This window comes from Alnus glutinosa, chromosome 9 (genome assembly GCF_958979055.1).
Source record: "Alnus glutinosa chromosome 9, dhAlnGlut1.1, whole genome shotgun sequence".
NCBI classification, from domain to species: Eukaryota; Viridiplantae; Streptophyta; class Magnoliopsida; order Fagales; family Betulaceae; genus Alnus; species Alnus glutinosa.
In genome coordinates, this window is record NC_084894.1 from 2,000,685 (window position 1) to 2,017,055 (window position 16,371).

The 16,371-nt window shown below is 34.4% G+C and overlaps 1 protein-coding gene and 1 pseudogene across 2 annotated transcripts; both read left to right on the forward strand.

Annotated features, from left to right (window-relative positions):
- Nucleotides 1-719: 719 nt before the first annotated feature.
- Nucleotides 720-16,272, forward strand: LOC133877459 (beta-glucosidase 13-like; annotated as a pseudogene).
- Nucleotides 5,943-8,931, forward strand: LOC133877463 (uncharacterized). 2 transcript variants are annotated; one of them, XM_062315777.1, is made up of 7 exons: nt 5,943-6,848; nt 6,952-7,196; nt 7,294-7,526; nt 7,655-7,746; nt 7,856-7,957; nt 8,052-8,544; nt 8,653-8,931. In XM_062315777.1, exons 4-7 carry the CDS (start codon nt 7,669-7,671, stop codon nt 8,706-8,708), a joined length of 729 nt encoding a protein of 242 aa, XP_062171761.1. In that variant the 5' UTR covers nt 5,943-6,848; nt 6,952-7,196; nt 7,294-7,526; nt 7,655-7,668; the 3' UTR covers nt 8,709-8,931. The 2 variants fall into 2 exon arrangements, with proteins under 2 accessions (XP_062171761.1, XP_062171757.1); XM_062315773.1 differs by having other exon boundaries at nt 5,943-6,815.
- Nucleotides 16,273-16,371: the final 99 nt, after the last annotated feature.

A 16,371-nucleotide genomic window follows, 5' to 3' on the forward strand; every position in this document is an offset into this window, starting at 1 on the left:
GTCTTGCTTTTCTCGCGGGGTCAAGCAACAATAGAAATACAATTCTTCTCAAATCAAGACTCCATCAAGCAATCAAGGCAAAAGTCAAAAAAGATAGAAAATGATTTATATAATGTTTCATATTGATAAATTGATAGAAAATACATAAGCCGCAGGATAAAGCCATCTTAATAGGCTTATATAATTCCTAAATTCGAAACCATAAAAAATAATAAAAAACGAAATAAAAACACTTTTCAGTACAAATAATACAAAATGACAACTTTTTCCTCGTAAACATTAGAATTACGAAATTTTCATGAAATACAAAATTATAACCCTATTAATAAGCTTTTAAACGCCATGAAGTTTGTCTCAATCCAATGTTAGAGTCAAAGGACAAGATATTTTTAAATAAAATAAATCTTAAAAAAATTAATAAAACTGACCCGCATCAAGTAGTAATTTAATAGAGAACCGAACAAGAATCTTTGGGTGTCATTTATCTTCTTTTATTATTATTATTATTATTATTATTATTATTATTATTATTATTATGAGTCATTTACCTTTTCTTTCTTTCTTTTTTGAGCGGCACTTGTCAATAAAAGGCCCTGACGGTGCCTCCCTCCACTAATAACCAAAATCAGTTTGGGATTTCAAGGCTATCTACATTCTACTCCTTTGTAAAAGGCCCTGACGTACAATGCCTCCTTCCCATATAATAACTAAAATCAGCAATGGCATTTCAAGGCTATCTACTACTCCTTAGCCTCCTGGTCTTTGTTGGCTCATTAATTGATAAAAGCATTGCTGTAATACCAAGCCATAGCACTGCTTCACTCAACCGGAGAATTTTTCCGGAGGGTTTCATTTTTGGAACGGCATCAGCGTCTTACCAGGTAAGTCCTACGTGTTTGTATCATAATAGGGCTTGGGTTTATTAAAGTGTCCTGAGATATCAAGCAAGCATAACACATATATCTGCATCTCTGTATATATGCCAATTTATTTTTAAAATCCAGTATGAAGGTGCAACAAATGAAGGTGGCAGAGGACCAAGTATATGGGATACTTACGCCCATAGATATCCAGGTCTCTCTCTCTCTCTCAAAGTATGAATTACCAATATTGTATGCAACATTAACCTATAGAGATTAATTGGCTCGAGTAGGCGAAAGTCTAGATTTTATCTGATCTGTGTGGAGAAAGTATTTTACACGGTGTTCTAACTTCGAAGGATCTAGTCAGATGCCCTGATTATATGTATTGTATGCAATATTGGGTTAGATACTAGTACTTATAAGCATTGAAAAAATATTTCACTTTTTTAGTTTTTGGGTAGAGATAGGAATGGAAAATGCAAGATATTTAACTATTGAGGATTTCAAACACTACAAAAAACACTGAAAATCGCCGCGTGTCTACAGTACTGGTTACTGTAGACACGCGGCCAGATGGCAGTGTGTTTTTCTGGCCACGTGGCCATATGCGACGTAGAAACAATTGGCCGCGTGTATAAATTACACGTGGCATTTTGTTGGACACGTGTATAAAAATACACGTGGCCAACTGGTGTTTTTTGAAAAAATATTTTTGGAATTCTTTTTTTTTTTTAAAAAAAAAAAAAAAAACAAACAAATAGTATGTACATGATAATATTACTATGTACCCTATACCAAATTAGAGTTTATAAACTAATTAGTTTTGTACAGTACTTGTATTTAAATTTTTTTGAATTTATTTATATAAAAAATTCTTATTATATACCCCCAACAATAAATTTGTGCTATATTTAGTATGTATTGTACTTATGGTTATGTTTTAGGGTTTACATGTAGGTTGAGTTTCTTGAATATGGTTTATGCGTTTGGACTTAATTTATTGTATGTGTAGTACATACTCTCAGGGTTAGGGTTCGTAGAACATCCATTTGAATGTGTTGGCCTTGTGGTCCCGATCATTATAGCATACCTTACACAAGTATAAAATTGCATGCCTCTATCATTTGATCCAGTTCAATATTCAAAACTTGGTCGAACTATCATTTGATCCTAGAGTTAGGGTTTATAACTATATATATAGTATATATATTTAGGGTTAGGGTTTATAACTATATATAGTACATACACTTAAGATTAGGGTTAAGGTTAGGGTTTATGGCTTACATATAGTACATACACTTAAGATTAGGGTTAAGATTATGGGTTTTAGGGTTCAATTTTATGGTCAGGGTTTAGTATAGTATATATATATATATATATACTTAGGGTTAGGATTTAGTTTTAATTTATAGTTTACGGTTTAGTTTTATGGCTTAGGGTTTAGCAATTTGTACAGTACATACACTTAGGGTTGCATGTGTTTGTGTTTGTATTTGTATTTGTATTTGTATTTCAAAACTATCTTGTCATATTTGTATATACATATATATAATATATGCATGCATGCATGTATGTAAACGGCGTGCCGAAACTATATACATTTATAGTTACTTGTATATACCCTAACATTGGGGTTTATGGCTATATATATATAGTATACTTATATAGCTATATACAGTATAGCTATATATAGTATATACACTTAGGGTTAGGGTTTATAGATATATATAATAGGTATATACACTTAGTGTTAAGGTTTATGTTTATATAGAGTACTAAATGCATAATAAAACCAAATTTGTGCTATATATATATGCATAATTATACGGCGAGGAACAAAAAAAAAAATGCAACATAACAAAGTACATACACTTAGGGTTAGGGTTTATGGCTATATATAATATATAGACATAGGGTTAGGGGTTATGGGCTACGTGCAATATGTTTATAGTATATTTACGTTTTACGTGTTGAGTACTTTACATATATATGGTATACTTATAAGTAAACCCTAACTCTAATTAGGATTTGCGTTAATACAATACTAATCTAAAAAAACCCAACCCTATATATATATAGGACCTATATATATATATATATATATATATATATATATATATATATATATATGAACCTTAACACAGACTTAGGGTTTAAGAATTAGTTTTAGGGTTATCGTTTAGGGTTTAGTTTTATGGGTTAGAGTTTACGTAAACCTTAACACTATATATATTACATACACTTAGGGTCGGATTAGGGTTTGTGTTTGTGTTTGTGTTTACAAATACAAATATATATATATATATATATATATAATTTTTCGTTTTTCAAAAAAAAAAAAAAAAAAAAACAGATAGAGACGTGTATACTATATTGGCCGCGTGGTATTACGCCACGCGGCCAATTTTTGGCCAAGTGACCTGCGCGGGACAATTCCCGCGCACCACCTGGCCTATTTTTTAAATAAAAAAAATTTAATAATAAAAAAAGGGTAGCTTCCAGAGGAAGCTACCCTTCTTGATCCACTCATCTCTCTCACTCAGCTCTCTCTCTCTCTCTCTCTCCCTCTCCATCTCCGTCGATCACGGAGTCCGCACCGACCACCGTCCTCCGCTGTCTTCTCCGGCTAGCTCCCTCTCCGGCCGTCACTGCACCACGCGTGCACCAACCTATAGGTGCATGCTCTCTCTCTCTCTCTCTCTCTCTCTCTCTCTCTCTGTCTCTCTGTCTCTCTCTCTAGCTCTCTCTCTCTCTCTCTAACCGAACCAGGAACCCTAACCCTAGGTCTGGACCTCTCTCTCTCTACATCCGTCTCTCTGTCTCTATCTCTCTCTACATCTTCCTCTCTGTCTCTCTCTCTCTCTATCTCTCTGTCTCTCTCTCTAGCTCTCTCTCTCTCTATCTCTCTCTCTCTCTCTCTAACCGAACCACAGTAGGAACCCTAACCCTAGGTCCGGACCTCTCTCTCTCTACATCCATCTCTCTGTCTCTATCTCTCTCTACGTCTCTCTCTCTCTCTACATCTCTCTCTCTCTCTCTGAAACCTCTCCCAGTCTGTGGGTCTCTCTCTCTCTTTGCCTTGTACGTGATTGCTATTTTGGGACTTGTTTTGGGATATTATTTTGGGACTAATATGTTTTAATGCTGGTACATTTTGGCTAAGGAGCATAAAATACACCCAAAAAAAATATTTGTGAGTAATTTTAGCATTAATATTTTTTCTTTATTTTTGGCTATAATAAACTTGGTGCATTTAAATTAATTTGTTTAAAATCTGTTTCTAATTGTTTTAATAGTTTCATATAATAATTGTGGATTTAGCAATTAATAATGGTCTATGCAATGCTGTTAATTTTGTTGGGTTTGAATATCTATTGTTGTGTAATTTTATGTGTTTTGATGTGGTTGGTCGTTATGCATGGAAAATATTCTTACAGTTGTGTTATTTTTCTTTTTTGTAATATGTTTTACTGTACTACGAATTGGTGTGTGGATTATTATTTGTGGCAATTTATGCTAAAACATTTGAACAGATTAAACAATCTCACCATTATTTTATTAACTTCATCATAAAATCAATGATGCAAACCAATAAAATATAAATAAGTATGCGGTACTATTTCAACAATTTTTTGGTTTTTTAAGAACAAAAAAAAAAGTTTAATTGTTCATTTTCAGGTAATTTTTTTACAAACAAAAAAAAAAAACATTTCAAAGTAAACTCGCAATCATTTTATAATAAAATGATCGTATCCAACAATTATTGGATAGATACAGAAAATTAAATTTGGCCACCGTCTACCATTTATAATAATTTCTTTTATTATTCAATTTATAACAAAGGTCTAAACAATAAACCCTAAACCCTAAATCAAAACCAATATAAAAATCCCTATACTCTAATCTCAAAACCAAACCCCTAAACTTTATACTCTAAAAAACAAGCAAAAACCATAAACCCTAACCCTAACCCAAAATACCGTACACCCTAAAAACCCTAAACCCTACAAAAGAGTGAGATTTTGTTTTTTTTTTTTTTTATTACTTTTTTATTTTAGTTAAACCCTAAACCCTAACCTTAAAACCCTAACCCTAAAAACTAAACCCTAAAAACCTAAACCCTAATCTTAAAACCCTAAAACCTAAACCCTAACCTTAAAACCCTAACCCTAAAAACTAAACCCTAAAAACCTAAACCCTAACCTTAAAACCCTAAAACCTAAACCCTAAACCCTAACCTTAAAACCCTAACCCTTCAAAACCTAAACCCTAACCTTTTTAACCCTAACCCTTCAAACTAAACCCTAACAACCTAAACCCTAAACCCTAAACCCTAAAACCTAATCCCTAAACCCTAAACCCTAACCTTAAAACTCTAACCCTAAAAACTAAACCCTAAAAACCTAAACCCTAACCTTAAAACCCTAAACCCTAAACCCTAACCTTAAAACCCTAAAACCTAAACCCTAACCTTAAAACCCTAACCGTAAAAACCTAAACCCTAACCTTTTTAACCCTAACCCTAAAAACTAAACTCTAACCTTAAAACCCTAACCCTAAAAACTAAACCCTAAAAACCTAAACCCTAACCTTAAAACCCTAAACCCTAAAAATAGAAAGAAGAATATTAAAAAACATAAAAGAAAAAAGAGACAGATCTTTTTTTTTTTTATATAATTTTTTTATGGTGAGGTAAACCCTAAATCCTAACCTTAAAACCCTAACCTTAAAAACTAAACTCTAACAACCTAAACCCTAACCTTAAAACCCTAACCCTAAAAACTAAACCCTTAAAACCTAAACCCTAACCTTAAAACCCTAACTCTAAAAACTAAACCCTTAAAACCTAAACCCTAACCTTAAAACCCTAAAACCTAAACTAAACCCTAAAAACCTAAACCCTAACCTTAAAACCCTAAACCCTAAAAATAGAAAGAAGAATATTAAAAAACATAAAAGAAAAAAGAGACAGATCTTTTTTTTTTTTTTTTTTTTTTTTTTTTTTTTTTTTTTATAACTTTTTTATGGTGAGGTAAACCCTAAACCCTAACCTTAAAACCCTAACTTTAAAAACTAAACCCTAACCTTAAAACGCACGCCTACCCATGCCTTGCACGACTACATCTACACCGGCGATGTCAGCGGCACTACATACCACACCTTGGCCACACCACCCGGACGCCGTTTATAGACCATTGCCCCCGGGTACTGCGGGGATGAGCTCGTCAGATCTCGGGCAGACGAGCGCAGCTGGATATTCTCCTTCTCCATACCCGCCTACGTCCACACCGGCGATGTCAGCGGCACTACATACTACACCGTGGCCACACCACCCGGACGCCGTTTATAGACCACTGTCCCCGGGTACGGCGGGGATGAGCAGGTCAGATCCCGGCCAGACGAGCTCAGTTGGATATTCTCCTTCTCCATACACGACGTTCTCGCAGTTGGGGATCACCACACCGGGTCATATTGATCGATGGTGGGCGCGAGAGTGTCATGATCTAAGCAGATTCCCGTTGTACTATCCATACCCCCTTACACCACCTATGCCAGTCAACCCTGATAGTGAGACTCAGGATGACAGATTCCCGCTGTCACAGCGGGGGGGGGGGGGATGCCTATGCCGGCTATGCGGTCGGGACAGATGTCGGCACCGGCAGGGAGCCAAGGCCCGACACCTAGGGAGAGTCAGGTGCCTGTTTATGGACAGAGCCAGTTGCCGCTTTCTGGGGAGAGTCAGGACCCAGATGTGGGGGAGAGCCAGATGCCCCATGAGGGGGACGATGTGATGTTGAGTCTTGATCAGTTGGCCCATGATGTCCCCCAGGATATGTCTTCGGATGACGATCATCATGATGAGCCTCACCCGGCAGATGAGGTAGGCGAGGAGCATGCTGGCGACCCAGCGACCGAGCTCATAGCGATCGATCATATTCGGCTGATGGATAAGTACATTTTTATACATCATTATATCTTAATTTAGTAAGTTCGTATAATATTTAAATTGAATTTTTATTTTATTAATATATTAATATAATTAAGTTATTTAGTGTTAATATATTAACGTTTTATATTTATTGACTAGGGTATAACCCAGACGGGAGCATCTATTTTGAGGTGATTAAGGACCCAGAGAGAAATTGGGTGCTCCCGAGGGGGAAGAAAGTTGTGTTGCAGTACAATGCTGCAACACAACCCGTGGGACGAGCATGCAAACGTTATAGACGGGCTGCGGGCAAGCTTTTACTGAGCAGGTCCCACATTCACTTGCGGGACGAATGGGCAAAGGTAGATAAGCAGATTAAGCGGGCAATGTGGGATGCCATAATGGTATGTGTATGAAACTAATATATGTATTTAGTGAAATTAAAGTTAAGATTAAGTTTTTGTTGAACTGCTAAAATTAATCCTTAAATTGAATGTGCAGCAAGATTTTATGTACCTGTATCCGTCGACCAGCGTCTCGCACAGAACGAATTCTGGGGTGATATGGGCCGTAAGCACCATTCGTGGAAGTCGAAGTTGAGGACCCAGCTAAATATTCGAGATGGTGACACGCCATTGACAATATGTGCGAGAATGCCAGATACGTTTTTTGATAAGTATGACCAAACGGATGTGAATGACGTACTGCACGAGTGGTGCACAAAAAGAAATCAGGTATGTAGGTCTTTGAATGTATTACTATAATGTTGTGTTTTTTTAATAAACAGTTCATTTAATTATAGCACATAAGTAATTAAGTGTGTCAATTCTTATATTTTTTTTCGGAATGCTCAATGCAAAAGCGAGGTCTGAACGAATGAAGCGGCTGCGGGAGCAGAATGACATCCCCCATAGTCTGGGGTCCAAAAGTTATGCCAGATTTAATCACAATGAGGTATGCAACAATATGTAAATGTTTTAATTCTTATTTGTGCGTAATTTTTCTTTCTTAACATTAAATGAATATCCAATGTTTGTTATATATTTATACTGTATGGCGACAGGCATCTACATCTGGCACGCCCCCCACTCGCACCGAGTCGTTTGTGAAGACGCACACAAGGAAAGACGGCACTTATCTGAACGAGCGGACACGGAACCTATGTGTATGCTACTCTTCTATGTTATTAATATTTATTAGTTATGCGTGTGATAAAGTATTTATTAATTACTAATGTATTGTATGTTGACGACGTACAGGAGCGGATGACACAGAGTTTGTCCACTAATCCTACTGCCACGGATTCCGTTTCATCAGATACGGTGCGTTGGGCACCTGGCGACGCGTACGAGCAGGCAGTTGGGCGACCCGAGTATGAGGGTAGGGTTCGGCAGGTTGGGCCGAACGTTACTTCTGTTCGCGGGACTTGTTTCTCGTATAAGGCCTGCACACGGGGGCGACCGGCCGAGGGCACGTCTCAGGATTGGGCTGCCCACAAAATTGCGGAGATGGATATCATGTTATGGGCCGAGAGAGAGAGGAATGACGGGTTGGAGGGCATAGTGCGGGCCGAGAGAGAGCGGGCTGACAGCATGGAGCAGCGCCTAAGACAGTTTGATGCTATGGAGCAGCGCATGCGACAGGTTGAGGCCTTCATGTCCTCTACAGGATTATCGTTCGTATGCCCTGGTGCTCAGCAGTCTTCACCTGCACACGTAGGTAGTACGTCGTCTGTTAGTAGTGCGCCTGCAGGTATGGTTCATATTATGTATACACTTAGGTTTATTTTTAATTTGTTCTCATTACTTGTTTAAATTTGCATATAATATTATATAGGTTAATTATTTTTATTACTTGCAGGTAATGCGACAACGATTGGTCCGGTGTCGCCTGTTGGACAATTGCTGAGCCAATAATCCCCTTTCGGGACTCCATCGCCCGTTACACCATCTCTTGCGGGACAATCGCCGGTTGGCGAGTTCACGCCGGGGACTGCACCTCGTGATCCGCAGCGACGTCCTCCAGATTTGTAGATATTTTGTGTATTTTTTTTTTTGTTAGTAACGAATAACTTTATTAGATCAAGATTTTTAAATTTGTTAATATTGTTGTGTAAGTATTTGTTGTTAGTAACGAATACATTTATTAGTACGTGGTATTCAAATTTTTAAATATTGTTGTTTTAATTAATTTGTGTAATTTGATTTTGTGATATTTTTAGATAAAATAATTTTGGAGAATTTTAGTAAAAAAAAAAATATACTGAATTAAAAACAGAATTAAAAAGAATTTTGGAGAATTTTTAAATATATATTTTAAATAAAAAGAAATTAAAAATAGAATTAAATATTAATATTGTTGGCCGCGTGAATTAATATACACGCGGCCAACAGTTGGCCGCGTGTATTAATATACACGTGGCCAATTGACCGCGTGTATATAATACATGCGGCTAACTGTTGGCCGCGTGTATTATTATACACGCGGCCAATTGTGCAATTAGTGTCACCCGGATTCACCATGTGTATTTACGTGGCCACTTGCACGTGGCTAACAGTTTGCCACGTGTACAGTGACCGTACACGTGGCGAATTGCAAGTGGCAAAAAACATTTTTTTTTGTAGTGAAAAGTTTTTTTCTTTTTGTTAAAAAAGTGAAGATAGAAATTAAAGTCACGATGACTTGAGATCCAAGCTTGTAGTATTATAGGAGCAAGCACGTGCTTGTCCATCCAACACATTACCGTCGTACTCTCAATATTTATTGAAATGACGGCAAAGTGTAAAGGGTTTGAAGTCATTACTTTTATTCTGATACTTTATTAAATCATTACTTATCTAAAATGTAAAGTTGATTAAAAATAATAAATTTAATCATTTAATTAATATCTTAAAAGCGAGGCTCAAAGTAAGGCGCGCATATAAATCTTTTATATCTTAAGTATATAAAATTTATATGAAATTGCAGGTAGGATAAAGGATGACAGTAATTAATCGAGATGACGCAGTTGATCAATATCATCACTATAAGGTATGGTGCACATAATAAAAAATTAAAGAACATATATGTCACTTGTATTTTGATCACTTTTCTAATGGTTTAACCCAGTTTAAGGTTCGTGACAATTTGATAACAATTTTGTTTTTCATATTATATATTATAGGAAGATGTTGTGATTATGAAGGATATGGTTTAGATGCATACAGGTTCTCGATCTCATGGTCCCGAGTGTTGCCAAGTAAGATTAATCTCTAGCTAGCTACTTTCTTGCATAAAAATACAGATAAAATAAAAAGATAATAAATAGGGTAGAATCAAAATATACATGATCAAGGTTTAATTTGATATCAATATTATTTTCTAACCCTCTGTTAGGTGTATAGTCCTTGTTAGGTATTGTGTTTGTTAGGAAGTATTATCTATTAGGTTATTCAGTTTAGTAGTATTTTATTTCTTTACTAGTTGTTCAGTTCATTAGTTTTTATTAGTTTACTATTGTTGTGTGGCTAGATGTCTTATGTTTATCTTTTTATGTTGTTATTTGGATATGATTATGTTTATCTCTTTTATCTTTTTTAAGATTGAGTCTGTTGTCAGCAGGTTATGTTATTGAGTTATGAGTCAAATGAAAGTTCTATTTTGTTGTTGAATAAAAGTAATTAATCAAGTAAATTATCAAACATTGTGTTTGCATGTGAATTAAGAGGCCTCAAATTGCTCATAGGAGGAATAGGATTCCTCAAAAATCATACGTACCATATCTATCACTCTTGTCAAGTTCTCATCCTACGTTACGTAAGCACGTAACACCCTTTTATATGGAAATGAGAAAATAAATAAATAGCGAAATAAATAGAAAAAAAAAAATGAAGAAGAAGAAGACAAGAATTTCACGTTGTTCGATCTATTACCTACGTCCACTGGTTAAAGCCATAAGGACTATATTTTACTCTTATTCACTTGATAATATTTACAATACAAAATGTCCCTATTTATAAGGAGGTACAGTGAATACAAAATAGTAGGTGGAGAGAATAAAATCATATATATTTGAGTACAATCAAATATGATTCTAGGATATATGGGATACTTACGCCCATAGATATCCAAGTCTCTCTCTCTCTCTCTCTCTCAAAGTATGAATTACCAATATTGTATGCAACATTAACCTATAGAGATTAATTGGCTCGAGTAGGCGAAAGTCTAGATTTTATCTGATCTGTGTGGAGAAAGTATTTTACACGGTGTTCTAACTTCGAAGGATCTAGTCAGATGCCCTGATTATATGTATTGTATGCAATATTGGGTTAGATACTAGTACTTATAAGCATTGAAAAAATATTTCACTTTTTTAGTTTTTGGGTAGAGATGGGAATGGAAAATGCAAGATATTTAACTATTGAGGATTCCAAAAGTTTTTTTCTTTTTGTTAAAAAAGTGAAGATAGAAATTAAAGTCACGATGACTTGAGATCCAAGCTTGTAGTATTATAGGAGCAAGCACGTGCTTGTCCATCCAACACATTACCGTCGTACTCTCAATATTTATTGAAATGACGGCAAAGTGTAAAGGGTTTGAAGTCATTACTTTTATTCTGATACCTTATTAAATTATTACTTATCTAAAATGTAAAGTTGATTAAAAATAATAAATTTAATCATTTAATTAATATCTTAAAAGCGAGGCTCAAAGTAAGACGCGCATATAAATCTTTTATATCTTAAGTATATAAAATTTATATGAAATTGCAGGTAGGATAAAGGATGGCAGTAATTAATGGAGATGTCGCAGTTGATCAATATCATCACTATAAGGTATGGTGCACATAATAAAAAATTAAAGAACATATATGTCACTTGTATTTTGATCACTTTTCTAATGGTTTAACCCAGTTTAAGGTTCGTGACAATTTGATAACAATTTTGTTTTTCATATTATATATTATAGGAAGATGTTGTGATTATGAAGGAGATGGGTTTAGATGCATACAGGTTCTCGATCTCATGGTCCCGAGTGTTGCCAAGTAAGATTAATCTCTAGCTAGCTACTTTCTTGCATAAAAATACAGATAAAATAAAAAGATAATAAATAGGGTAGAATCAAAATATACATGATCAAGGTTTAATTTGATATCAATATTATTTTCTAACCCTCTGTTAGGTGTATAGTCCTTGTTAGGTATTGGGTTTGTTAGGAAGTATTGTCTATTAGGTTATTCAGTTTAATAATATTTTATTGCTTTACTAGTTGTTTAGTTCATTAGTTTTTATTAGTTTACTATTGTTGTGTGGCTAGATGTCTTATGTTTATCTTTTTATGTTGTTATTTGGATATGATTATGTTTATCTCTTTTATCTTTTTTAAGATCGAGTCTGTTGTCAGCAGGTTATGTTATTGAGTTATGAGTCAAATGAAAGTTCTATTTTGTTGTTGAATAAAAGTAATTAATCAAGTAAATTATCAAACATTGTGTTTGTGAATTAAGAGGCCTCAAATTGCTCATAGGAGGAATAGGATTCCTCAAAAATCATACGTACCATATCTATCACTCTTGTCAAGTTCTCATCCTACGTTACGTAAGCACGTAACACCCTTTTATATGGAAATGAGAAAATAAATAGAAAAAAAAAAATGAAGAAGAAGAAGACAAGAATTTCACGTTGTTCGATCTATTACCTACGTCCACTGGTTAAAGCCATAAGAACTATATTTTATTCTTATTCACTTGATAATATTTACAATACAAAATGTCCCTATTTATAAGGAGGTACAGTGAATACAAAATTGTAGGTGGAGAGAATAAAATCATATATATTTGAGTACAATCAAATATGATTCTAGGATATTATATTCAATTACAAGATAATATTCAATGCTGAAATCAAATCCCATAATCTAAAATGAAATCGCATAATATATTCTAACACTATATATATATATATATATATATATATATATATATATATATATATATATATATATATATATATATATATATGAAATTATAACAAGTTTATTTGGGGTTTAAATTTCAGAAGGAAAGCTATGTGGGGGTGTGAACATGGAAGGCATCAAATATTACAACAACCTCATCAATGAGCTCCTGCATAAAGGTCACACAATATCATAAGTCCATCACAATTAATATATACTACCATTCATATCTATTTATCACACCTATTTTATATCGGCCAACATGGATGACATGTTTTAAGTAGTGGCTAACATAGAAAGTTAGCTACTTAAAGTACCTCACATCAGCTAGTATAAAATAAGTGTAATAAATGAATGTGAAGAATAACATTTATCTTCCATCATATGTTGTCAACCTATATAACTTGCGCTTATAATTCACTCTTCTCTTACCAAATGAAGGTCTAAAGCCCTTTGTGACACTTTTTTTTATTTTGATCTTCCCCAAGTGTTAGAGCATTCCTAGCAGCTTCCTTTCCCTTTCCCTTCATTTTTCCTAAATGTAGGGAATAAAACTACCTTTTACTTCCCTATAAAAAAATACCCCACAGTAGCTTCCCTTCATTTTTCCCTATATCATTAAAATATTATTTTGTTACTTTTACTTTAATTAAAAGTAAGAAAAGAAAGAGATAAAGTAAGAGAGAGATTATATTTTTAGAATAAACAATTGAATGGGAGGTGAACAGTGTTTCCCAATGCATTGGGAAGCACTGTTCACTTCCTAGGGAATAGATAATTGTAGGGAAGCTGCTGTGGGATGGTTTTTTTGACTTTCTTAAAATTTTCCTTAAAATTTAGGGAACAAATCCCTTGTAGGGAAGCTGCTAGTAATGCTCTTAGAAGATGAGTATGGTGGTTTCTTAAGTCCTCAAATTGTGTAAGTGACTAACTCAAGATCACATTGTTTATTTGCCCCTTAATTTTGTCCATCTGATCAGTAGATTTTTTTTCCCCCATTTTTCTGTAATAGTAATATAATATTCCCCATGGGTTTCAACTTGCAACCTTTGAGCACGTTTCTTTTCAGTGATGACTTTAGGGAGTATGCTGAGCTTTGCTTCAAGGAATTTGGTGATCGTGTAAAGCATTGGATCACACTAAATGAGCCATGGAGCTACAGCAATGGTGGTTATGCAAGCGGGTAAATAGCACCTAGTCGATGTTGCAGTTGGCAAAATCTGAACTGCACCGGTGGAGATTCAGGCACAGAGCCATATTTGACTTCTCATTACCAGCTTCTTGCTCATGTAGCCGCTGTTCAAGTTTACAAGCATAATTACCAGGTTCCATCTTACTCTAAATGATATTTATTCAAAACTTTTTGGTACTTATATGAAAAACCTATATTAGTTAGGGGTAATTATATAATATCTTATCTCATTTTTATGATCTCAACTCTAACCCCTGAATTTCGGGTTGAATTTGTGTCGGATTTGTGGATCTTGTAAAAAACTGTTAATCGATCCTAATGTTATTAAACACTGCCAATGTTTTTGTCAATCTTGACAGAATTTTTTTAAATTTGATAGATACAGTTTTTGTTACACACATATTGCTAATTGGTTATTATTCGAACTTCAAGTACAAATTCTTTTTGCTCTGCTGTTGCATAATTGGGAGAATTTCTTAATCAATGTTCATTTGTTCAGGCAGCACAAAAAGGTGTTATTGGGATTACGCTAAATACCAACTGGATGGTGCCATTCTCAGTTGCCAGGCACCACCGTAATGCCGCGCTATGTGCCCTTGATTTCATGTTGGGATGGTAAGTTCTTATTTGGGTGTTTTTTTTAGTATAGTAAGAGTCCGTTTGGCCTTGTAATTTTTGCAGGGTAAAAGTGTAATTTTAAACAAAATGGTAAAAAATGAATCAATTGGAAATCTGTTTTTTAAAAATTTAGAGTTTGAAAAATATAGAAAAATATATGTTTCAAAATCACAAATAAAGGAGTGCGTCTTTAAAAACACTCCAATTTTACGACTAGCTTAACAGCGTTTTCAAAAATTGTACATTTTGAAACTGCAAGCCCAAACAAACCATTTATTTGAAGAATTTGTTGCGGATTTTCATGTTAATTTGAATAAAAATTGTAATATGTTAATTATAAATGTTTATTTATTTATTTATATATTTTTTAAAACGTGAAATGATCAAATTACCTCTAAACTATAATATTCCATGGTTTACTATAGGTTTTTGGATCCGTTGACAAATGGTGACTATCCCCATAGCATGCGATCTCTCGTTGGAAAGCGATTACCCAAGTTCACGGAAGAGCAATCTAAGTCGTTAAAAGGGTCATTTGACTTCATTGGATTAAACTACAATACTTCCAATTATGCAGCCAAGGAGCCAACTCACCTCACCTTAATTCTGGAAATCCAAGCTATTTGATAGATTCTCTTGCTAATCTCACCAGTAAGTAGATATACAACACTTTGAATCAATTTTTATGGCCGGGTTTCTTATGTATCTTAATTAGACTAACGTTTGTCGTGGCAGCTGAGCGCAATGGGATCCCCATTGGTCCATAGGTGTGTGCTAAATCTACCAACATTTATTTTTTACCTTGTTGAAGCCAATTTAATTAATATCCTAACACTTTCCCATGCAAAATATTTAATTAAAAATGGAAGATGAATGAGAGAGACAAAGTTTAAATTCAAAACCTTTTTTTTGATATCATGTTAAATCATCATTATCTATATAATTAAAAGTTTCTCTAAATCATAGGCTGCATGAAGTTGGCTCTTTGTTTACCCTAGAGGACTTCTGCATCTTTTGCTTTATGTCAAGGGGAAGTACCATAATCCGCTAATATATATTACCGAGAATGGTAAGTTTCATATTTATTTTTTGTTCAATTATTTTCACATAACTTCATGACAAATTGGAATAGATTGGTACCATTAGATGTCCCATTTGAACCTAAATATCTACAAGTATATTGTAGGTATTGATGAGGTCAATAATGTCACATTGTCGCTTGAGGAAGCCCTTGTGGACAACCAAAGAATTGAGTATTACTATAGCCATCTTCGATATCTTTGGAGGGCTATCAAGTAAGTTCTTAATAATGAATAGAAATCCACAACAGTTTTACTGTTTGAATTGTTAGCAATTCAGGTAACAAATGTGAGATTTTTTTTTTTTGAAATTCACATACCTATACAAATCTTGAGTAGCACATTTTTTGCTCGGACAGGTGAACCCAATCAAAAGAAGTCTTTCACACTTGCTGTCTGAATTGCTAAAAATATGGATCCCCTTTAACAATAACTCTCTCTTGCTCTCAAATCTTGTTGGCTTTGACTCGTTTTTGTTTTGGGAACAGGAAAGGTGTAAACATTAAATGATACTTTGCATGGTCATTGTTGGACAACTTCGAATGGAACTCAAGTTACACAGTTCGGTTTGACATCAACTACGTAGACTATAAAAACGGACTGAAAAGACACCCTAAACTTTCAGCCCATTGGTTCAAGACTTTCCTCACGAAATAGACATAACGATTGACGCTCATGATGTATTATAATTCTTCTCCATCTATATGCTCTATAAATAGTTTGATTTCTATTTGTACATACTCATGAAATGGGTTT